This window comes from Carettochelys insculpta, chromosome 1 (assembly GCF_033958435.1).
Source record: "Carettochelys insculpta isolate YL-2023 chromosome 1, ASM3395843v1, whole genome shotgun sequence".
NCBI lineage: Eukaryota > Metazoa > Chordata > Testudines > Carettochelyidae > Carettochelys > Carettochelys insculpta.
In genome coordinates this window covers 252,293,860-252,319,517 of record NC_134137.1, presented here as the reverse complement: position 1 = coordinate 252,319,517, position 25,658 = coordinate 252,293,860, and the positions used below count along the sequence as shown (strand labels likewise).

The window sequence follows — 25,658 nt, the reverse complement described above, 5'->3', positions numbered from 1 at the left end:
CTTGGTGTTTGTTTCTTCCTTGTTCATTTTTTATCTGGGAACTGACCTTCTCTTGTATAAATTTTGCTTTTCTTAGCACACACAATTTTGTTCTTAAACTGGTAAACAAGTCCATGATCCACTGGGGCACTAGCTCAGGATGGCCTCTCTCCAGCTCGATTACTGTTAGTTCATTCATGTAATCCACACTATTTGCTCATGCTAACTACCCATGATTTGTGACGCCTCTTTGTCTGCTGCATTTTCCCAAAAGCTTCTTTGTAGTATCTTATAGCTGTTTCATGTTTTCACTTGCTGCTGCAGCTTCTGCTTCTTCTTCCCGATTCTCTGTGAAATTCCGTTTGTCCATCTTCACACTCTTTTTCACCTCCCTGTTGACTTTTGTGTATTCTTCCTGTGCTGCTGCCTTTGCTGCTCTGGTGTGGCTGGTGTTAACCGCCTCATTCTTGTACTACTTCTCTTATATCTTACACATAAATTTTGCTGAGATCCATTCCTTACATGGGGTTTTTGTGGTCTGACTACTTCGTGGCAGGTTGCTGTTATTCTTTCTTTCACTCGTTGCCACCAAGTATGTAGATCTGTGTCTTCATTATACAGTTTTTGTAGAACCTGGAACTTGTGGGTCAACATTAGTTGATACTCTTCCTGCATCTTTGTATCTTTCAAGAGGCTGTGTCATCTGGTTGCTATTTTTGGCACATTCTTCTTCAGCTTCAGTTTGGAAACCAATAGATGGTGGTCTGATGCTGCATCAGATTCTCTATTCACTCGTACATCATGTAGCGGTCTTCTGACCCGTTTTTGATGTACAGAGGTGGTCGAGCTGGTTCTCTGTAAAGTGATCTGGAGAGACCCGTGTTGCTTTGTGAATTCTTTTGTGAGGGAGCATATTGCCTCCAATGATGAGGTTGTTAAGGGCACAGATGTCTGCAAACCTTACTCCATTTTCATTCATCTAATTTCATTTCATTCATTCAATCCATGGAGGACAATCAGCTCTTCATAACCGACATTGTCTGGTGCAGTTTTGACATTAAAGTCTCCCATCACTTCTTCTGTGTCATGTAGCGTGTTAAATACATCTTGCAGTCTATTACAGAAGTCGTGTTTTGTTTCTTCACTGTGATCATTGTGTGGTGCGTAGCGCTGGATGATGTTCATCTGGATCACCTTTTCTTCTGACTGAAGAGGAGATCATCTTGAAAGCAAAACGTGGTAAAGCTGCAGCCCCAGATGACATTCTTGTAGAAGCCCTTAAAATGGACATTGATACCACAGTAGAGATGCTGTCTCCTCTGTTTGAGAAGATCTGGGAAGAAGAAGATATACCAGCACCCTCGAAGGAAGGTTACCTCATCAAGATCCCAAAGAAGGGCAGCTTAAGCAGCTGCAAGAACTGTAGAAGAATCATGTTTCTGTCAGTGCCAGGAAAGCTCTTCAACAGAATCATCCTGGAAAAAATGAAAAACCCAGCGGACACATGAAGGAGTTTTGCCTTCTCCCTCCTACATGTCTCCCAGGCCCGGCTGGGCTCTTGGCATCTGAACGGAACACCTGCTCTCGTGTAGGCAAACCGCATGGAGCTGTGTTGTTTTGATTAGGTGTTTTCGAGAGTTCATGTTCAAGGACTGGGAGGATTGATGTGGCTTTTTTTTTAGAGATAGAAGTGCTGAGCCAGTTGTATTGTAGCTGACTGCTTTTCTCATAATAATGTGCTCTCACTTGGTTATAAAAGCTGTGAGAATAATAAACTCAGGGCCTTCAGACTATAGAACTGTTGGCCCCCTGCTGTCTATGTTCGTCTTTGTCTTTCATCCTTCGCGGTATCGCACCTCTGGGACCTGTCACTAAAAAGAAATACAACAGACACAGAGCTGAGAGACCATCAAGCCAGTTTTCAACAGACTAGGTCATGCAATGACCAGATCTCAACATCATGAATCGTAATGTATGGAATGGAGTTCACCATTTTACATCAACTTCATCGACTCTGAGAAAACCTTCGACAGTGTGCACAGGGAAACCCCCTCTGGCAGCTGCTCCAGCATTACAGTGTACCAACTAAGTTATTCAGCCTCATTAAGAACGCTCATGAAGGAATAACCTGCAAAGTTTATCCTGGGGAACAGTTCACAAGGAGCTGCAAAGTGAAGACTGAAGTTCAACAAAGCTTCTTGTTGTCACCATTACTCTTTTCCTGTTGATAGACTGGGTTATGAAGATGACAATAGTAGGGAAAAGATTTAAGATCCAGTGGACACTGTGGACCCAGCTGGATGTCGTGGACTTTGCTGACAAGCTGGCACTTCTGTCTCACAGCCACTGACAGATGCAAGAGAAGATGTCAGAGCTTGCTGACACCTCAGATACAGTTGGTTTGAATGTTCTCAAAGGAAAAACTGAGATCTTGAAAATCAACATCACTAGCACAGAGCCAGTCGTACTTGGCAGAAGGGCGCTGGAAGAAGTTAGGCAGCATCATTGATGGGGGAGGGAGGTGAGCACCAATGATAATGAGAGAGTGAGGATTGGGAAAACAGGAACAGCTTTTCTTCTGAAAAACATCTGGAATTCTAAGCAGATCAGAACTCAAGATAAAGATATTCAGCTCACATGTCAAATCACTTCTACTGTATGGAGCAGAAACTTGGAGAACAACAGATAGGAAGTTCAAAAAAATCCAGATGTTTATCAGTAAATGCCTCCATAAAATTCTCCGGATCCACTGGCCATACACCATCAACAACCAAGAACTGTGGTGACTGACTCATCAAATTCCTGGAGAATTAAAAATCAGGAAGAAAAGATGGTGACTGTGAACATACCCTCAGAAAACCAACCACCAACATCACAAGGCAAGCCTTAAGTTGGCACCCATGAGGAAAAGAGGGTGCCCAAGAAACACTTGGCATAGATACATTATAGATGATGGAACACACGTGGTGAGAACTAGAAAAGATTGCTCAGGCCTGGAGATGCTGGTGAATGATTGTCAATAGGCTATGCTCTAAGATGAAGAAGTCCTGCTACTATTACTATAGATTTCTTTGTTTCCCTGTAGAAAAATAGTTTCTGACAGGGAAGCAAAGGGAGCCATAAAAGCAGTCATGTGACCGTCCCTAGGCGCATGTTTCAGATGCCCAGGGCAGCTGGCAGAGAGGTAGATTACTGTGGCAAATGAGGCAGGACTGGAGAAGAACTAGATGGGGCTCCTATCCTAGGCTGGGCTCAGCCACTATTCCTGTTGGGGCTGATGAGGGTGGGACTTCCTTTTCCACTTCATAGAATCTGGGGCTGGATCAGACCTATCCTGAGCTTTCTCAGGTGCAGGAAGCTCTGCAGTCTTCCCCACCCCCTTCCCAACAACTTGCTACCGTTGCTCCTTAGCTACAGGAAGAGGGATCCCCATACAGAGAGCTGCACCCCCATCCAACTCCTCTGCCTCCAGACCCTCCCTCATACCCATGTACCCTCAGTGAGCCTTACCTGGCAGTGCTCCTGCATTGTGTCATTACTGTTGCATCCAGATTTCTCCAACAAGCCCCTGTGCACTGAGAATCCCCACACTGAGCCACCTGCACCCCAGTTGCCCTGCACAGAACCCTCTCAGCCCATATCTGGATCCCACTTACCCTAAGCCTTTCCACACTTGGATCTTGCCTTGTATAGAAGGACAGGTTCTTGAGGTTTTTCAGGGCAGTCCTGGTCCTTGCAATGTCTCAGGGTTGCTTCATTGTTGAGTCTGTGTCCCCAGAGGGTGTGGAAGGGGGGAAGCTGCACAGTGATCTCCCACCTCCTACAGTGGCCTGTGTTCCCCAGTGCTATGCTTGAGCCTCCACATACACGTGACAAAATTTGCAGAATTTTAAAATATCATACACACAACTTTAAGTTTTTGGTGCAGAATGCCTTCAGCAGTAATTCTTGTTATCTTAGTAATACCAAAGTAAAAAGAGAAAACGTGATTGCACTTGACTGACAGAGCCTTACTTGCCTGCATGTTAAATAGCATTGAAGAATGCCATTCATAGATAACACAATATAAATGCCCCGTGTTGTACAAAAATATAGTGAGAGAATGGTTTTTAATGTTATAAATATACTCATCCCTCGCTATACGAGCACAACTGGTTCCCAAATTTCTGCTCAGAGGCGGAAAATCAAAAGAGCGACACTTAATTCCCATTAAAGTACATGAAAAAGTCTCCACTTCATTCCAAGTGCTTGTAACTTGACATAAACCAGTTGAGCTTAGGTACTTTTTTGATTTATTTGAATAGTTTGGCACCAGAAATAGAATGTAGTGTATGTATGTAGAGCAGGGATTCCCAACCTATGGGTCCCATTAGATTTGTTAAAGGTCACCAGCTGGGCAGTTTCCAGCTTCATGTGGCTGTTAAAGAAGCCATTTGCAGTTTCTTGACACTGCTGCCTCAGACAGATATCTATCAATAGTGATAGCTGCTGGAGATGGCAGCTATCTCTATCACTAGAGATAGCAATTACCTTATGCCTAAGTGCTGAAACTTTAACACTTGGGTTAATTGCGGGAAGCAGGAGGGCTGGGTAGCCACCCAGCCTAGCAGCCCCAGTGAAGAGGCTGCGGGAGGAGTGTCTATGGTTGGGGTTTTCGAGGGATGCGGGGAGAGTCTAAGACTGGGGGAAGTTTGGGGCTGCAGGGAGAGTCTAATGCTGGGGGCAGTTTGTGGCTGTGGGGGGTGTAAGCCTTGGGGCAGTTTGGGGCTGCTGGGGTGGGGGTCTAAGGATGGAGGAGGTTTGGGGCTGCTGGGTGGGTTTAAGGCTGCAGGCAGTCTGGGACCGTGGGGGGCAGTTAAAACCTGGCCTGGGGTGAGCGGGTGGGTCCAATTGAGTAAACCCTGGAGTTACCCAGAGGTTGTGCTTGCAACCCCTGCATAACTTGAATTTTCCTGCAAGGGGAGTGGAGCCAGGAACTTCCAGGGTGGGTCAGTTCCCTGGCCCTTAGAGTGGCAGGAGCTGGGAACCAGGGGTAGGCTGGTTCCAGTCTCCCTGTGGCTTGCAGGGCCGGTAAACTGATCAGCTTATGAATGGTCTCTTTCACATTCCTGCCATTGCAAGGGAGAGAACCAGGCTAAGAGCCTTCTCTCTCTCTCTTCCCCCAGCCGAAGGGCTGTCAGACAGCTGCATGTCTGAGGAAAGGGAGGGAGAAGTCTCCAGCTGCGTGTCTCCCCACCCGCAGCCAGGGATCCCATGGCTTGAGCTCAGCCTCCCGCAGGGCTGCAGGTCTCCCTGGCCAGGGACCCCGCTCATATAAGCGGGGGAAGTTCACTCATTGTGAATGAAGGTAGCTATATGTGTTCCTTGTTTTAGCGAGTACTCATAAGTAAAGTACTCATTCCACGAGAGATGAGTGTGTTTAAGACTTTTATAAAATAGAATTAGTGGGGTCAAATTGTGCTTTCCATATTGATTGCTAAGGTGTAGTGATGTAAAGTGGAAGCATACTTTAATTCAGATTTCACTTTTATAATATGAATTGGAGGATTGGTTTCTTTGGGGGGTTTGTGGAAGAAGAACTGACTAAGTTTTGTAGAATGAAAACATCCTCTGTATAACAAGTTTCTGAATTCTGTCTTTTTCTGAGGGAGAATGTACTTGGGAGAGTATTGCACAAAGTAGCATTGAAAAAATGATAGCATACACATTTCAGAGAGTGGATTACAATAACTACTTTAGGGTATGTCCACACTAACCTGGGGATCATCAGCCATTGATTTATTGTATCTACTTAGATGCAATGAATTGATTTTTGAGTGCTCTGCCATCGACATCTGTACTCCACCAAAATGAGAAGAGTAGCTGGTGTTGGTGGGAGAGCAGCCCTCATCAACCTTGCTGCTGGCAAGACACCACAGTGAAAATGTCAACTTCACCAACACTATTTACATGGCTGAAGTAGATTGATGGAATCAGGTAGTGTAGATAAGGCCTCAGATATTATGTGTCTTTATTTTGGCTCATTTGTAAATATTAAGATATGTCTACACTATGAGATAAATTTGAATTTGTTAATATCAGTTGATAAGGCTGGATTTTATAAATTTGCATTTGACTATCCTTACCTCTTCACATGCTCCTCACAAAGTTGACTTATTTCTGCCACACTCAATCAGCAAACATTGACTCTTGTGGCAGTGTATTGTGGGAACCTATCCCAGAGTTCCCTCATCCCTGCAGCATTGTGGGTATTTTTGCTGGTATTTGACGTCATCTTCCCACATTGCATTGCCCTCATTCCCCACCCATGGTAAGCAAATGTCCATTTTTCCAGGTGGAAGGGAGGAAAACTAGTGCATCAACAAAGATCGCCAAATGCACAGAAATCTCTTTCTTCTATAACTGAACTGCTTTTTAAAACTGTAGCTGTAACTGAATTGTGAAGGATTTTATGAAAATCATCAGGCGTGTGTCTTCTCAACTGGCCCTCCACCGACTGTACCCCCAGCCCTTGATTGCATCTGATCCCTGAAAATCCAGGGACAACCAAAAGCATGAAGAAAGAGTTGATAGTTAAGTTTTGGAAAAAAGAGAGTTGCTGAGGAGAGGATAATTGGCTTCCCAGTCCATTATACAGCTGCTGTGCACGGTCTGTATTCTCAGCTGAACCTCCACCCATCCTTCCCTTCCCAGCCTTCCCTGTGTGAAGGAGTCCAAAGTTAGAGAATAGAAAAGGCAAAAAAAGTAGATTTTTAGCTTCCCTCTTCATGACACGGGCATTGCCGACATGGGGGATGGGGCTCTCCAAATGTCATTGCAATTGTGGAGTGGTTTGGTAATTGAGAGGTTGAATGGCCAGTTGACATGGGCCCTGAAAATCTTTTTCTGTCTTTGGTGTGTGGGGTCTGTGGCTTGAAGGCCACTTCAGCTGTTTCCTCTCCTGGCGGCAGCCAGGCCCTGCAATTCATACCCACCAGTGGAGACTTCCTCCCAGGGTGCAGCTAGCGTGGTGGGTCCTTGTTGGGGTGGGGTGTGTTAGGGGGTTTCAGTGGGGGGGGACAGTAGGAGTTGTCCCCCCTGGGCGACTGCAAGCCCCCGCAATTTGGAGCCGCCAGGGAGGACTTCTCCCTGGCAGCAGAAAGGCCCCAAAATCTTAGCTGCTGGGGCAAACTTCCCTCTGGAGGCAGCAATGCCCTGAAGATCTTAACCATAAGGGGAGACTTCCCTCTGGCGGCAGAAAGGCCCTGAAAATATTTTGGTGGTGGTGGTGGGGGGAGGGTATTTGAAGCACTCCCACTGCATCGCTGCAAGCCCACAAAAAATGTTAGCTGCCGAGGGAAACTCCCCTGCATGGCTGCAAGCCCCTGAAAATCTTTCCTGCCCTTGGAGCCCTAACCACATGCAAGCCAGGATATGGTGCTGCCTGGCAGCATGGTCAGCACCCAACAGCAGGCACATGCTTTTATTGGGGCAGGAGCTAGCCATGTGATGTGCTTGAGTATGGGAAAGACTCCGACTTCATAGCATCTATGGAGGAGGGCGGGGGTGTGCACAAATGTAAACCATTGAGAAGAAGTTTTTCAGCCTCTTGTGCAAGCACAGCCCCCACAACAGCCTTGCTGTCATATGGTGTGGATGGGCAGTGGCTGGCATCGGGCAGTGCAGAAAAAAATAACAAGTATAGAGACAGAACCACGAACTCCGTGCTGGGGCTAGTTGTAATGAGTAGATGTGCTCACAGTGCTAATAGCAAAGGCAGAAAGATGCTTCTCAGGCTCTCATATAAACACGATCCCACAGGCTTCCTGGTCCCAGTGTGAAATTCACGGTTTTCTTGTTACCTAATTCCTGCTCACCTGGAGAGCAGCAGCCAGAGCAGAGCGCTGGTGGGCATTGCGGGTAACATATAGGACACGTCTGGAGGCTAATAAATTTGATTTTAAAATGTGGCACTTCCACACTGGCCTTTATTTGAACTGTTAATTCAAGCTTGACTCTACACCCAGCAGGTTCTGACAATATTATGATATCGATATTAGTGGGCCCTAAATTGAGCTAATGGTATTTACTTTGAAGATAGCCATTTGGTAATATTGAGGTAACTGCCTTTAATTCGATTTTATCTCATAGTGTAGACATAGCTTTAGGAATCTAAGATTTTATGCAAGTGAGTAATGCCATTAAATTAAGAGTTTCAGAATTGTAGCGTGAATGACACTTGTAAATTCTAATGTCTGGTTATGTTTAAAGGAAGAGATTTGAGCAAATGCATCCATTTATAGAAATCTTATGTCTGTCTTACTGAGTTTTTCTGCAGGATGCACAGAACGTTTTATTTAAACAAATAAAAAGTAACCAGTTCAAAAATTCAAAAATACGGTGTAAAATCAGAGCATCTGTACAAATTATTATCTTTATTATGGTGTATGGTACAACCTTTGTAACTGTAGTCACGAGAGTTTTTACTTACGTTTTTGATGTTTCCTTCCAAAAATAATTTTTGAGGTAAAGGGAGTGTGTGTGGAAAGTATAAATAAAAAACTGTTTAGTGGTGGTTCTAAAAGTATGTGATTTCTGCACCTTGTCTGCATATGGCTCTGATGTCCTTTACTAATGTGGTCAGTTTGGGGAGGGAAGAATCCATGTGTATATTGTTTGTATAAAACACAAGAGTTACAAATTGGATGTGTGTACATATTATTGTATGTAACTAAACTTTGATTCTTTACTTTTCCTTAGTTGTTTTCCTGCAAAGTTCCTTGTGTTGCTTAAATACTGAAGTGTCATGTTACCACATATTTCTAGGTAGATGATGAAGATCTGCAAGATGAGCCTCTGCAGATCACAGTTCTTGATCATGATACCTACAGTGCTAACGACGCCATTGGCAAAGTGTACATTGATATTGATCCTTTGCTCTATAGCGAGGCAGCTACCGTTATCTCAGGATGGTTTCCAATTTATGATACTATCCATGGTAAGCCTTACTGACTTTTTAAAAAAGAAAATTTGCTTTAGACACAGTTTCTTCGAAAAGTAGAATATCTTACTCTGAAGGAGTACCCACTTACCCCAGCATAGAATATCTTACTCTGAAGGAGTACTCCACTTACCCCAGCGTTGCTGCCTGGCTAAGTGGAGCTTTGTCTCAAATTATGTCTTTACTGTCTGGTAAGTAAATATGTGATTTAAAAACAAATTACGTTGGAGGTTTTTTACTGTTCTCTTGCTCTCTTTTTTTTTTTTTATCTAAGTATCAATTCTGTAGTACATATGAGATGTCTCAGCTGTATCACAGGAGTTTATTCATGAAAGATAGCATCTGGCAGAAATTTTGGACAGGTGAAAAAATGGACAAATTACCTTAAGTGGTCACTACTAAGCTAGTTAAATCTTTAATAATAATAAAAACAAAAAAAACCCCCAATAAATCACAATAGTACCTATATTATGATCATTCTGTTTCTGATGATGTGTATTTTGAGAAGCCTGTCTGTTGTGTATATCTTCTGGTATGCTTGGGCAAGATTTTTTTGGGATGAAGGGTGAGGAAGTTACAATTTTTGAATGGAAAGTACAAGATGGAATTCAATACAAAAATTATCTTTCCAGTCTTACAGTAAACTCTCGAGTTACTCCGGGGAGGGTGGGGGGGTTGTGTTCATACAACCCCTACATAACTCTAATTTTCCTGCAAGTTGGGGGGGAGGGGGGGTGAGGAGAAGGGAACCAGGGTGCAGTCTGGTTCCCAGCTCCCCTGGGCTTGCAGGAGCTGGGAAACTGACCAGCCCACCAGGGATAGTCAGTTTCCTGGTTCCCAGAGTGGTGGGGAGCCATGAACCTGGGAGCAGCCTGGCTCCTGTCTCCCCACGGTTTGCGGGACCCAGGAAATTGAGCAGCTCATGGCTGGTCAGTTTCTTGGTTCCCACTAGTGCAGGGCAGCTGGGAACCAGGCTATGGCTTGGTTCCCATCTCCTCACTGCTTGCAGGACCCAGGAAACTGAACAGCCCACCAGGAGGGCGAAGCAGCCAAAGAGCCCCTTCTCCTCGCCTTCCCCCAGTAGTGCTGCTGTCAGGCTGACTGCGGTGCAGCTGGGGAAAAGAAGAGAGACGTGGCTCTTGTCCTGCCTAGCTGCCTGCCAAAGAGCAGCTTCAGGTTGTGCTTAACTCGCATTAAAGCAGTTTACGCACAACTGCGTATTTTGAGGGTTTACTGTACATACATCTGTTCAGAATATTTTAGAACTGGAGCGAATATGAAGTTAATGGGAATTTTGCCATTGGTTTCTCTGAAGTCAGGATTCCACTCCAGGAACATATAAGCATTTGTGCATAGACTGTAGATTTTTTGTAACGTCCTTTGTTTGCTATATTAAAACATTTCATGCAGTTGTTAATTTGCAGCTGGTTATTGTTCTCCAAGTTTGTTACATGAAAAGAACTGTTTTTGGAGATAACTAATGTGAAAGTCTGATACACAGTATATTACTAACTTTACATTGAAAAATAAACCAAAGAGTGAGGTCATTATATCCGTGATGTGTACATTCAGGTGCCAAGATTTGTGCTTATTGTGAATAGGTGAATAAAAATTTATGAAGATACTATTGTAATTAATTTGTGTATTCTGAATTGTGAATGATTTTGTCATTAAATTGTTGTCATAGAAAGTCTGTATATGTATGCGTCCCCCTTGAGTCATCAGGATGGTGGTTCTTTGTAGAAGAGTTGCAGTTGTGTTGGTCCCAGGACAGTAGAGTGAAAAGATATCTGAGGTCATATCTTTTATTGGTTTATCACAACTGAGTGAAAATATGTGGACCTGATCCAACTCTCACAGTAGTCAGTGAAAAATCTTTGATTTTGTACGTCTGCACAGCAGTTGGCTCATGTCAGCCCACTCAGTTTCATGGGGCTTGGGCTATGACCCTGTAAAACTGTGGTCTAGGTGTTTTGCATGGGCTGAAGTTCAGGCTCTGGGATTCCAGAGAGGCCAAGCCTAAATGTTTGTATTGCAGTTTTGTGGTCCTGGAGCCTTAGCAAAATGAGCGTAAGTCAGCTGGTATGCTTAGTTGTCTCCGCTGTCTAGTGTTGCACGCTTCCACAGAGCAATTACCACACACTTATGAACTGTCGAAGCATGTCTCATTCTGGTATCACTTCATTTCAGGGCAGGAGACAGCAATTCACAAAGTTCCATGAAAGTGGCCTTATGCATGTGGTTTTGCAGCCGTTGCTGATTGTCCCATGGCTGCAAAACGATGTGGTCCCTGGGCTGGTCTTGTGGGTCCAGAACCTGTATCCATGGTGTACAGTGCATCCAGTGCTGACATCAACTCCACATTCTGTCTCTCCCAATCTCAACGTGCTTAAAGGTCCCCGCCCCCAGCCCCCCCGGCCTCAAGGTACTCATTCTCCAGGGGCATTATGTTCAGCATATACTGGGTCTCAGTGTGGGAAGTCATCAGAAAACACTGCAGTGAAGATTGAAGTGTCTGTGGATCCATGTTATGCTTTGTAATGGCATGTGGCAGGCAACCTAAAAGAGGTGCAAAAGTTCCTTTAGTTGTTTTTTTTTTTTTTTCCCCAAGGGGAAGCGGGGAGGGAGGGAAATGCACTGTGGGATGACTTCAGACACCCACATTTGTTGACTTTTTTTTCCCGCAAGACACTGACACAGAACCCAAAATGCAATGAGGCGACAGAAACCATGGGGTAGGCGCCCACAGTGCACTGCTGCCACCATCGCAAGAGGCAGTTTAATGGGGACACACTAAGTCAACTTTGTAAGCAGGTGTGGATGGTCAACTTCGACTTTATGAAATCTAGTGTTAATAAGTCAACTTTAATACATTTAACTTTATTCTCAAGTGTAGACCTAAGAGAATTGGCTCAGGAGGCTCTGTATAAAGAAAATGATATGCGGTCATTTGTATCTAGTGGTTTTGTTCACTTGTTTTGTACTGTGATATCTTAGATATAGGAAGGCAATAGTGGTGTGAAGTGGTATTACACAAAATGATAGTGAGTCAAGAAATAAGTTGGAATGAGGAACATAACACTAAAATGTAAAATAAATCTTCTCAACTACTTAATTTAATTCTTTCTGGTTTGTTCTGATGTTATCTTTCATACCTTCTTTTTCATGGTCAGGTATTCGTGGGGAGATCAATGTGGTAGTGAAAGTAGACCTCTTCAATGATTTGAACCGTTTTAGGCAGTCATCCTGTGGAGTCAAGTTTTTTTGCAGTGAGTAAATAAATTCTTCTCTTATGTGGCAATGCTTTTTATATTGGGTGGAGGGGGCATTTATTTCTGAATATAAAAAACTGAATACCTGAAAAATATTCCCAAATTAAGGTGTAATTTCTGGATAACTATATGATTCATCATTAATAATTCAGTCTTGTGCTCTGTTGTTTGTATCTTCCCTGGAGGTAATATTTCTTGAGAAGAGGAAATGCAAAGTACATCATTTTCATCAGTCAGAAAAATGTAATTATTTTCAATAAAATGTTTAGTCAAAGTAGTGACACAGTTCATGGTTTATTTGCAGTGAAGCTGTGAAAAAGCTTTCTTTTCAAGACTGCTTTTCTAACCTTTTTGTTTCCATTCACTTTCCCCTCTTGTCAACCCTCCTTCAAGACCCAAACCAGTCTAATTTGAATTCTGAATTGTATTACTGTGTGCTTATGGAAGAGCATCTACAGCAGACCATTTGTTTTTTTAAGCAACCCGTCTAAAGTATCTGAAATTAATTTATTCAGCAAATATAGTTTCAGTTAACTTAAGATGCGTAGCAAAGTCTGTGCGTGAATCTGTATATGAAAGTTATTTTGTGCACATACTTTATGTAAAATATGTACCTCAGGTTGAACCTCTGTAGCCCGGCACAGTCACGTTCACCAGTAGCTGTAATCTGGCATGATTTAGTTAGCTGGACAACCACATGTCATGAGTGTGGCGAAGTTTACTATGGTCCCATAAAGTTTGTTTACAGCTACCAGTCCTGGCTCTCAGTGTTCTGTGCTATTATTTAGCTGTAATTTACACCCAAATGTGTTCTAAGAGCCCAGTGAGGAGTGAAAGTGTTGGTAATATGCTAGACAATATTAATCTCCTGTTGTCTACCAAATTCTCTCATTCAGCAGTGATCAGGTACCAAGGGTGCCAGACTAGAGAGGTTCAACCTTTCAAGTAAAAAGTCTCAAGAATGTGTGTATTGAAACAAGGGTACAGCCTTAGGCAGTAATTCCAACAGACACCAGTAAGATTGCTGTTTTTTAGTAAAACTGTTTAGTTATGTCCTAAAATCTCTTCCCCGGGGGAAGAGAATCACTCAGATGACTATCTAGGTGTATTTTTTTTTTTAAATTCATCTTTAAATGCTTAGGCTCTAGACTTGCATATTACATATTTACATATCTTTTCAACAGCCACATCTATTCCAAAGTGTTATAGAGCTGTAGTAATTCATGGATTTGTGGAGGAACTGGTCGTTAATGAAGACCCTGAATACCAATGGATAGACCGAATCCGTACACCAAGGGCATCAAATGAGGCTAGACAGAGACTTATTTCACTAATGTCAGGTATTAATAAATTAATTTATCCTGTTATGTTGATTTGCTGCTATTTTTTAAAATCTGTCTATATTTATTAATTTTAAAGGGAGGGGATGAGTATGTTTGTTTTATTTTTGTTGTAATTTATTGACTCTGTTAGGGACAGTCAGTATGGCCATGCCCACTCTTTGATTTGCATTGGTGAGAGCCATGTACCAGCTGTTGCCCAGTTTGTTGGTTATTTTCAGTGAAGCAAAGAAAGTCCCAGGAATACCTGTTCAAAACTATACTTCCTTGAATAATACATGAGGGACACCAAAGACAGGATTCAGTTCCTAGAAAATCTGAGCCTGCTGAGTTTGTGCCGGCTCATGTCCCATCAACTTGCAAGTTTGTTATTGTTAGCAGATCCTGACACCATCAGACAAATACTGAGCATTGATGACATCTTGGTGCTGACTACCACCATAGCACCAAAGTCTCATGTTGCCTTCTCCACACAAGGTGTGTTTGACCACTGTGAAAAATCATGGCTTCTGATTCCTTTCTTCTAATATGTCAATAACCAGAAAATTCCAATAATCAAAAAATATTGGTACCATCCTTGACATCAGTAATAACAATAGAGTCCGTGGTGATACTTCCTGGTTTTAGATGGGAGGGGTTAACCATATCCCTAGTACTGCTGTCAGCACCAAGTTCTCCACTCTTGTTATTGGTTCTTATTTCTGGCTTCAGAGGTTGTCACTGCCTCTCAGTGGTGTCCATTCTTCATCCCTTTCATTGGGACGCAATTCTTCTCTATCTGATAAGGAGCTTTCTCCCTTCTGACCACACAGGATATCCCTGCTGACTAGAAACTCATTTTAAAATTCTGGTGCATCCCTCTCCGGCATGGCACTGGCCTGGTGAAGTCCACCTCAACCAATTTTACAAGAATTATCCTACTCTGGTCCTACTGGGTATACTGGAGACCTGCTTATAGGAAATGTAAGAGATGTTCTTCCTCGAGTGTCCCCCTGGGTGCTCCACAATAGGTGTCGGGCTCGCCCAGGCGCCGCAGATCGGATCTTTCCAGCAGTTTCTGCCGGACCGCGCATGCGCCGGTGCACGCCGCTCCCTTGCGCGCTCCCGGCCACGTGCGCGATCCGGTCCCCGCCAGTTCCTTCTTAACCGCCATCGGCTGCAGACGGAATCCGCTCAGGCTGGGGCCAGAGTCAGCGTATTTAATGTTTTAAGTGTTTTTAGCGTTTCTTTTCAGTCTTTAAGTTAGCTTGTTAATTTTCTTATTGCCAAAAAAAAAAAAAAAAGTATATAAAAGCCTTAGTAACAAGAGGAGCAGTGGAGGCCTGGGGACGTAAGGCCATTAGGCCTCCTGCCGCGGCAGGCTGGGTCCGAGAGGGGAACACACACAGAGAAGGTGCTAAGTACCCTATTAACAACTCAAAGACTCACCCACCGCAATGTCCTCTTCAGGATTCAAGAAGTGTGAGTCATGCCGCGAAGCTATGCTGGCCTCCGATGGGCACAGTCAGTGTATTAGGTGCCTGGGGGAATCTCACGTCACCCAAAAATGCTCCTTCTGCGCAAAGCTCACAGCTAGAGCAAGGAAGGACAGGGAAATGCAGCTAAAAATGCTGCTCTTTGACAAGGCCCTCCAGCCAGACGTGCCGGAGCGGCCCCAACAAGAGGGACCCGCAGGGGCCCATAAAAGGAAGGCGGCTTCCCTCACCCCTCAGTGCAGAAAAGGAGGAAAATCTCGCCAACCAGATCCCTGCCGGCAGCCATAGCGAGCGGGACGGGTGCAGCATATAGCCCCCAGCCGCAATCACAGATGAGCGGCGGCAGTGCGGAAGCGCACGTGGCAGAGGCTGAGCCTCCGATAATCAAACAGCTGGCCCGCACTGCGGGCAGAGCGGCAGCCAGGCAAGCACCGGAACCGGCGGCACCGCAGCTAGAGGTACAGACCCCCGGGGCACCGACGGTGCAGAGCTCGCAGGCACGTGGCCTGCAGGCGCCGGGGGAGACCACCCGCGCGGCACCGCAGCGAAGGGTGCCTAGCACGGCGCCGACAGCGGGGCCGAGATCCCCGGTGTGGAAAGGGGTGGAGTCAGCCCCACAGGGGAGGGGAAAGGCAGCAGAGAAAACCCGGCACCGCAGCCCTTCTCCAGACAGGGCTGCAGGGCTGCTCTCTCTAAGCCCTCCCCTTGTGCTGCGAACTCCAACAAGGAGGCAAGGGTCTCTCCCAGTCTACCCTGAGCCTCCGTCCCCGTTCCTCCAGCCAGCCTCACCATGGCTTGGGCCACCCTCGCCTTTTCTGGGATTTGACCCCCTGGAGTACTATCACAAATCAGTCTCACCATTGTCTCAATCACCCAGGCGATCTCGCTCCCCTAGACGCCGGGGGTATGCGCCTCAAGAGTGGTCCAGGTCTCCATCCCAGGAACCGTGCCTGTGTTGCCATGGTCGCCCCTATCTTGCGGGGCATAGACACCATAGGCATACGCCTAGGGACAGGTCCCCTCAGACAGTTCACTATCCCCGAGGGCAATCGTGGACAGGGACGGAAACGCAAATATCTCAGGAGGAGTTGATTCTGGAACTCCGAGATTTCCCCTCGCAAGCCTCCAGAGAGAAGATGTTTCACCGTCAACAGGACCCAGAAGGATCCAGAGAGGCTTACCCTAGTGGTTCCTCTCTCTATCCTCCCCCGACGAGGCTACGGCACCCCCCGGACGATCTCAAACAGTTCCAAGAGCTGTTTAAAAGGGTGGCCTTTACACAAGGCATCCAAACAGCAGAGGTGCAGGAGAAGCACCATAAGCTCCTCAAAAACCTGAGACCTCCGGCCTCTTCCAAAATAGCTATTCTGCTCGACGAAGCAGTTATGGAGTCCGCTACCACGATATGGCAGACCCCTGCGTCCGCTCCGCCTATAAACAAGAGAGCAGATGAGAAATACTTCGTCCCGGCGAAGGGCATGGAGTTCCTGTTCAGTCACCCACAACCAAATTCTCTGGTGGTGGAATCGTCTCAACAGAGGTCGAAAACTTCTCAGTACAAGACAGGGGGAATGGACGAAGATGCCAAGAAGCTAGAGTTATTCGGCAGAAAGGTCTACTCCTCCTCTACCCAACTGTTGAGAATGGCAAATTATGCAGCACATCTAGCGAACCAGAACTTTGACAATTACTCCAGGCTGACTTCCCTCATGGACTCGCTTCCAGAGGATAAGAAGCCGGTGCTGAAGGCCATCGTGCAGGAAGGCTACGCAGTCTCGAGGACAGGAGTTCAGATCGCCCTGGACGTAGCAGATACGGCAGCACGCTCAACGGCTACGGCAGTGGTCATGCACAGGGAATCCTGGCTTCAGACATCGGGTATCCCGAGGGATCTGCAGGTGAAGATCGTTGATCTCCCCTTTGACACACAGAAGTTGTTTGCTGAATCAACTGATTCGGTCCTTCATTCCAGTAAGGACTCAAGGGCTACTCTCAGAACCGTGGGGATTTATACCCCTCCATACAGGAAGAAAAAGTGTTACCCTCAGCAAAGACGATACCTGTATCAACCCCAGCGTGCTCACTACCAAAGGGGCTACGAGCAAGGGCAGCATCAACAGCACCAACAGTACAGAACTCCCAGGCGACGTTCCCAACAGAGCCGTGCCTCCTCGGGGCAGGGCCAAAGGCAACAAGTTTGACGGACAGATCGAGGGCTGCACTATAACTACCATCGCGCAATGTCATCCGAAGCTAATGTTCCATCATCGCCTCTGACCATTCTACGCCCAGTGGCAAAAGATCACCACAGACAAATGAGTACTGGAGATCATAACCACGGGTTACGCGATTCCCCTTCCAGTCGCTCCCACCGCCATGACCTCCACCCAGGCCCCATCTAAAGGACGCCTCCTAATGATGCTCAGCTGTAATGGCTAGCACAGAGGTAACCAAAAGGCCTATAAGGTCACCTAAGTCTTTCCACCAGCGGCCAGACACTGCCCCAGGTTTTACCCCGCAACTTGTGTCGATCGTCACAGGACCTGGTCCAGTGGGGTTATACAGGGTGCGTGACTGAGCTGCGCTGTTCCCAGGAAAGGATGACAGACCAAGGATCAACTGTCCACAAAAAGATTTTATTTAACAAGAGCCGGTTTCTATTTATTATTACAATGTCCTTTTTATATATTTTAACGTATTTATATTTGTTTATACTGTTTGTTGGTTATTTCTATAAATACAACTATAAATTCCCTTATTCCCTGAGCCTAGCACAGGATTTGGGACCTAACAGACTAGTAGCCCTTAATCTGTTATATTATTGTAATAGTTAATTCTTTTCTAACCCCGCTTAACTTACTTTGACTCCAAAGGGGTACACAATGTGGTGTTCTTCCTCGTGTGCTGAAAGGGAAAAGATATCAGAACTGTATACTAATATTCCTACTATTTACGTGCGTGTATATATATATTTATATGTATATGTTACTATTTATATGTATTATTTAAATATGTGCGCCAGGTTGTTTATACTGGTAACGGGCTTCCAGTAAATATATAGGGTGTTTTAATCTAAAAAGACTACAGTGCAATTGTAACTTCTATAGAGTCCTAATACACAGCCCCCTGAGACTGCTTATGTCACCCCCGAAGAGACCTTTACCACATTGTCCCAGGTGTGTGCACCAACTATACTGTATTCCCTTTACCTACGGCGTCCCTCCGCCCTTCAGCACACCTTCCTCTTTTCTAGAGAGTGGCCGGTGTTCTACCCCAGGCCCAGCCTCCTAGGGGAACAGATGGCTTGCAATGTGCCTTAGTGAGGTTACCCTGCTGGCCAGACAGATGTGCCTCCAAAAGTAGCATGCGAGTTTTTATTCCTTTAAACGGGCTACTACCTAAGGACTTAATATATGTATATAATTATAGGTACTGACTCCCCAGTCTATTATTAGTAGGATCTGTGCGTCCTATGGCAGCCCCAGGTCTTATTGACAATGCCCAAGGTCTTGCTACCCTGCAGGGGTTTTTAAATAATGGGGTTTTCCCACAAGTGGGTTATCCCCTTAATTATCTTTTATATGTGTGTGTGTCTGCGTGAAATGGGGTTTCCCTGATTACAGGTTGTCCCCTAACACTTCAACCTCAACACAGGTGAGCTCTACCTGGCAGAGGGAGCAACAGTTTTGAATCCCTTCTAAAAACTATAATCTATGCTAGTCTTCTATTGTGACTGTAGAATATAAAGGCTAGGTTGGTTACAACCGCCTCCTGTGCTTTACAATAGAACCCAGGGAAACAGGGTTACAAAATCTAAGGCGCCTATTTAAACAACGTTTACGCTTCTAGATCTGCCTTGCATATAATAACAGCAGCATGGGATCAATACAAATAATGCCACTAGCAACAACACAGTAGATAAAATGAACAATATTAAGCCTAACTCCATTGTATTTAATTTAACTAACTAATTAATTAACCTAATGTCCCTAAAATGTGTGGAGACTCGATGTTAAAATACCTAGCCCTCCTGCTCTGTCTTTCTGGGCGCCGGGCCCGAGGGTCTCCTCCGGAGCTAGGAAGTGATGCCCTCACGGTGCGCTTATCTGACAGCTGCGGCAGGCAGACAGGAAAGGCGAGGGAGAAAGAAGAGGTGACCAGGGGAAAAGGCCAGCGTGGTACACAAAAACCCCTGGCAGTAAAAAAGCGGCAGCGGCTCCGCCGCCGGCCAGCAGAGGCCGCCACTTGCGCGGCTCACCAGGCGGGGCACCAGCCGGCGCGGTCCGCCCGGTGAGCCTGCCTCAGGTAAAGTTCTGAGGGCTTACAGTGATTTCAGTTCAGTCACTGGACGATCCTCTTGCCAGGAGCTCTTCAAAAAGGCTTCGTAGCCGGAGCTCTTCGCAAAAGGGCTTCTGCGTCCCGCGTCGGCTGGGGTGCGTCAATTGACACGGCGGTCCGCTTCAGCTCTCCGCGTCGAACCTTCAGCTACAAGCGAAGTCCAGCTCTGAACTCGGTCTTTTTGAGGTCTTCCGTCCGCTCCTCTTCTTCCAGTGTCCTCCGGCGGACTGAGGTAGCCGGGGCTGGGCTCCAGAATTTATAGAGCCAGGGCGGACCTGTTTGAACACTTGCAGGTGTCAGGTCCGCACCTGCGTTGCCCCGGCAACCAAGATGCACATTCCGTATGCATATTCATGAGCATCCTAGTTGGTCCAATCCGTGCATCAGAATTTAAACCTACGGTCATGAATATTTAATCAGCTAATACATATTCATTAGCAACTGGCAACCCTAACGGTCACCGCCTATACCTTGCATTACACCTATGTTACCTATACACTTTAACATTAGTTTTTAAAGTAAATCTTTTTATATTTTAGTTCCTTTCCTAGGCGGATTGATGGGGAATACTGTTAGGCTAATAAAAATAAAACTTTCAATTTAAAAATGCTTAATACCTCGAGGCTGTCTGGTGAAGGGTAGTGGAAGGCACACAAACCTCACAGCCCATGGCCAGGGACATGTTCTCTAGAAAGAGGAATTTACAACACCTCCCACGAAGTGAAACTCAAGCAGGATGTGGACCATCTTATGCTTATAGGGGCAGTGGAAAGAGTGCCGGAGCAACTCCAAGGGAAAGGGTTCTATTCAAGATACTTCCTTTCAGAGAAAAAAACAGGAGGCTGGAGGGCCATCCTAGATCTTCGAGGCCTCAATCGGTAGTTGCTCAAACAACGCTTTCGGATGATCACAGTCGCCTGTATACTTACGGCACTGGACGATGGAGATTGGTTCGCAGCCCTCGACTTACAAGACGCGTATTTCCATATAACAATCCACCCGGCTCACAAACGTTTTCTCCGGTTTATGGTTGGCAAAGAACATTTCCAATACAAGGTTCTGCCGTTCGGCCGCTCCTCAGCCCCCAGAGTATTTACCAAGACCCTGGCAGTGGTGTCAGCCTACCTGCACAGACAGCAGGTGTTTATATTCCCATATCTGGACGACTGCCTCCTGAAAGGGGCCTCGAAGGAAGAGGTACTACGCATGACACGCGTTACAGCAGGCACGTTCTCTTCGCTGGGCCTGGTCATCAACCTGGCGAAGTCAAAGATCGACCCCACACAGGACATAGAGTTCATAGGGGCACGCATAAACTCCATCACAGCAAGGATTTATCTACCAGATGCCCGCTTTCACGCCATTGGTTCCCTCGTACAAGTCATCACCTTCAGCCCCACGGTGCCGGTCCTAACATGCTTATAGCTGCTAGGCCATATGACAGCAGCAACGTTCGTAGTACAGAACGCCAGATTGCATATGCGCAGCGTGCAGCACTGGCTGGCAAGCATCTACAAACCGGCAGCACACACCGTCCGCAGGGTGGTGTCGCCCACGACAGAGGTGCGCAGATCCCTGCAATGGTGGGTGAACCCCAAGAACATGCTAGCAGGGGTACCCTTTCATCAACCACAAATATCTATCTTTCTCACCACCAGCGCCTCCCACATAGGGTGGGGAGCACACATGGGCGAAAAGGTGACGCAGGGACTGTGGTCCCGTACGGAACAGTCGCTGCACATAAATATACTGGAGCTCAGAGCAGTGTTCAATGCCTGCAAACACTTTCGAGACCATATACAAGGCAAAGTAGTCGGGATCAATACAGACAATACCTCCACCATGTTTTATATAAATCGACAAGGAGGAGCTCGGTCCCGTGCCTTATGTGCGGAAGCAGTCCGCCTGTGGAACTGGTGCATCGCCAACAATATAACTTTGAAAGCCTCGTATTTACCAGGCACTCACAACGTGCAGGCAGACCAGTTGAGCAGGCACTTCGCACTTACACACGAGTGGCAGATCCGTTCCGATCTGCTACGGCCAATTTTTCAGGCATGGGGGTTTCCCCAGATAGACCTGTTTGCCACTCATCGCAACACGAAGTGCCCACAATACTGCTCCAGGGCAGGACTGGGACGGGAGTTCCTGGGGGACGCATTCGCGATCTCGTGGAAGGACCCCTGCTCTGCGCATTTCCTCCCACAGTGCTCATCCACAAGGTCTTCCAGAAAGCCAGGAGAGAGAGAGCCCGCATGATCCTAGTAGTCCCAACTTGGGATCGACAGCAATGGTTCCCCTTACTCCTGCGCATGTCGGACCGCCCACCGATGTCCCTTCCGGTGGCGCCGTACCTGCTCACGCAAGCCCAGGGGTCTATAGTGCACCCACACCCCCGAGGCCTGCGACTGCAAGCATGGTTAATCCATGGCTCAGCTCCCTAGAGAGCACATGTACGGAGGGAGTGTAACAAGTCCTAGAAAGTAGCAGAAGGACTTCCACCAGGAAGACCTACAAGCAGAAATGGACTCGATTCACTGCATGGTGTTCTACCAAGCAGTTAGCCCCCCTTGCTGTGCCTATACCTGTAATACTAGAGTATTTACTGGACCTCAAGAGAGGCGGACTCTCCCTATCCTCGTTGAAGGTCCACCGTGCCGCTATATCGGCTTTCCGACACGAAGAGGAAGGGCCCACGGTGTTCGCCCATCCCATGGTTACCAGGTTCCTGAAGGGGCTGGTAAACCTGTACCCCCCTCGGAAAGCGTTTCCACCTTCGTGGAGCTTGGACCTGGTGCTTAACGCGCTAACGGGACCACCGTTTGAACCCTTAGTCACAGTTTCCCTCTGTCTCCTTACGATAAAGACGACCTTCCTTCATGCAATCGCGTCAGCTCGCAGGGTGAGCGAGCTCGTGGCAGTTATGGCAACGCCACCCTGCACAGTATTTTCGAAGGAGGCGGTAACCTTATGGCTGCATCCAGCCTTTGTTCCGAAAGTTTCTTCAGAGTTTCCTATTAACGAACCTATAGTCTTACCCTCGTTTTATCCAAAGCGTCATAACTCCACCAAAGAGGCACGCCTACACCTCCTGGACATGAGGAGGGCGCTGGCTTTTTATATAGACAGGACTAAGTCCTTCCGAAAAACGGATAGACTCCTAGTCTCTCTCGCTCTCAGATCAAAAGGAGAAGGTCTCTCTTCGCAGAGAATCTCGAAGCACATCGTATCCTGTATAAAAATGTGCTACGAACTTAGAAAGACTCCTTTACTGGCCCCACCTAGGGCTCACTCCACCAGGGCGGTGGCGGCATCAACAGCCTTTTTCAAGGGCATTGCGCTAAAAGACATCTGCAGAGCGGCGACATGGTCATCCTGTGACACCTTCGCCAAGCATTATACCCTACACAGGGTATTGCAAGAGGATACCCGTCTCTCGACAGCAGTCCTTTCGGGGGCAAGCTGCACATAACCCGATTACCCACCTCCTTTCTTGGGTTACTGCTGGGTAGTCACCTATCGTGGAGCACCCACAGGGACACTCTAGGAAGAAAGAGAAGTTACTCACCGTGGTAACGATGGTTCTTCGAGATGTGTCCCCATGGGTGCTCCACCACCTGCCCATCCTCCCTGCTTCGGATCTCTGTTTATTGTTTTTCAGGAGCATCTGAGGCGGTTGGTCAAGGAACTGGCGGGGACCGGATCGCGCACGTGGCCAGGAACGCACAAGGGAGCGGCACGCGCCGGCGCATGCGCAGTCTGGCAGAAACTGCTGGAAAGATCCGATCTGCGGTGCCGGGGCGAGCCCAACACGTATTGTGGAGCACCCACGGGGACACATCTCGAAGAACCGTCGTTACTACGGTGAGTAACTTCTCTGTCTCATTCCTGTTATTTTAGGAAGCATACAAGCTGTCAAACCCCCTTGGCATCTATTGCCAGGATATGGGTGTGAGTGACAGGCAAAATGATGAAGAAATACATGGCAGCTGAAAAAGCAGGTGAGGGAGGGTCTGGGGCAGAAGATCAACAGCTTTGTTTTCATTATGTTGATCTTGAGCTGTTTAACTGACATCCATGAAGATATGTCAGAGAGAGAGAGAATGAGATTTCAGTTTGGATAGTAGGAAAAATAGAGATTTTAGAATTTATAGGGGTTGTAATTGATGCCAAGTCATTCAATGCGTATTTCCCCAAGGATAGATTTCTCTCTCTCCTTAGAAGATAATCATATAATCAAATCAAATCAAAGCAAACTATCGCAAGAAACTGCCTCAAATTTCTAGATCACAAAACAGCTTGTTTTGTGCATGATCCCTTTAGTCATACTTAACTGACATTCCCTATGAGGCTGTGTGAAGTCAGTATCTCACCCTGCAAGACATCATGGCTGTGTCTACACTAGCTCAAATCTTCAAAATGGCCACTTCGAAGTTTACTGATGAAGCGCTGAAATACATATTCAGCGCCTCATTAGAATGCCGGCAGCCACGGCACTTCAAAATTGATGCGGTTCGCCACCATGCGGCTCATCCTAATGGGGCTCCTTTTCGAAAGGATTCCGGGAACTTTGAAATCCCCTTATTCCTAACAGCAGATAAAAATAAGGGGATTTCGAAGTTGGTGGGGTCCTTTTGAAAAGGAGCCCCATCTGGACGAGCCGCATGGTGGCGAGCCGTGTCAAAGTCGAAGCGCTGCGGCTTCCAGCATTCTAATGAGGCTCTGAATACGTATTTCAGCGCTTCATTAGTAAACTTCGAAGTGGCCATTTGCATGGCCATTTCGAAGTTTTGGGCTAGTGTAGACATAGCCCAAATGACCATGCATTTGTGATCCCAGCCCTCATCTTACCAGCACTGAACAACTGGTTGACCCTAAGAACGTCCTTCACCACTTTGCTCTGACAAAAGCATTGATTGTAGATGGATCTGGTGCAAGTTGGGGCGCCTAATGAAGACCTAGCTACCAAAAATATTTGGAGCTTCTGTATCATCAAAGTCCACCTTGCAAAAATCTTGCCATACCACTCTTCCATATATTCCTGCTCCAGTTTTTATTCCCAACACCACAGATGCAAATTTCTAATGGGGTTATTGCATACCTATCCATCAGTGAGAAAGCCTTCTTCAACCTAGGATCACACAGACATTATCTAGATGAAGCACAGTTATTATTAAGTAAATATCTTTTTTAAATTAGTCATCCTTGTCTTTCCTCATCTGTTCCAATGCATTTTTCTGTTTGTCACTCACTTACTATGTCATATTCAGTTTAGATGGTATTCTCTTCCTGACAGAGGTGAAGTCTTCACTTGTTCTGTTAGTGGCCCAGCACATTCAGAGATAGCAGAAAAATAATATTGCAGTTAAGGCTAATGCATGTCTGTGCAGTGGTTTTTGGAGATGTGACTAATACATATAAAGAGGCAGTGTGTGCAGCATTAGTATAGAAAAGGCACTTGGGTGATCTAGTCAGTATTGGTCAAATTATAATTACATACTTGTCTTATTTGCTTTTTGAAAATTTAAACTATGTTCTGAATGAATATGTGAATAAATAGATCTTTTACCTTTGAGGTTATGGCTCATGCTCTTTTTCTGATTAGAACTAGTTTGATGGTTTCACTTAGTTTCCTCTGGGATGAACATTTACATCATAAAACAACCACTTATCTTTTGGCACTGTTGGAATTTCAATATTTACTTTGGATTGCCTGGTCAAGTGGAAGTCCTTCACAATATGACAAACGTAGATAATGATGTATGAAAACAGAACTAAACTATTTGCTTAGTAGTGGTCTTTGGCATGGCTGTGGTGTAAGCCAGTGTTTCTCAACCTTGTTTTTGTTTTGTTTTTTAAAGGGGTACTTTATTAAAAACAAAACAAAAGCAGGAAAAAAAACCCAATAACCTCAGACTTCTCTCACGTACAGTAAGGTTACATATACCATTGGTTGAGAAACATGGACTTCAAGTAATCTGAGGTTTTGAAGCAAGTGCCATTAAATCTTTCCAGATTACTGTACACTTTTCAGGAGTCAATTTTGTTTTGCATACCACTAACCTACCCCTCACTTAAAAACTAATTACTTACAAAAGCATACAAAAATGTCACAGAAGACTACTATTGAAAACTTGCTGACTTTCTACTGTCTTCTTATCAAATAAATGATTTGGAATAGAAATATTGTACTTACATTTCAGTGTAAGGCCTATGAAGCAGTAGAAACAGGTCATTATCTGAATGAACTTTTAGATTGAACCTCTCTCATCTG

The 25,658-nt window shown here is 45.9% G+C and overlaps 1 protein-coding gene across 10 annotated transcripts in view; it reads left to right on the top strand.

The window, feature by feature from the left end:
* Nucleotides 1–25,658, top strand: part of C2CD5 (C2 calcium dependent domain containing 5) — a 118,528-nt gene that overhangs the window by 6,473 nt on the left and 86,397 nt on the right. For all 10 annotated transcript variants that reach the window (XM_075004694.1, XM_075004674.1, XM_075004663.1 and 7 more), the window contains exons 3-5: nucleotides 8,789–8,956; nucleotides 12,133–12,228; nucleotides 13,416–13,571. In XM_075004694.1, coding sequence (XP_074860795.1) covers nucleotides 8,789–8,956; nucleotides 12,133–12,228; nucleotides 13,416–13,571 — 420 coding nt within the window. The remainder of the gene's footprint in view (nucleotides 1–8,788; nucleotides 8,957–12,132; nucleotides 12,229–13,415; nucleotides 13,572–25,658) is intronic.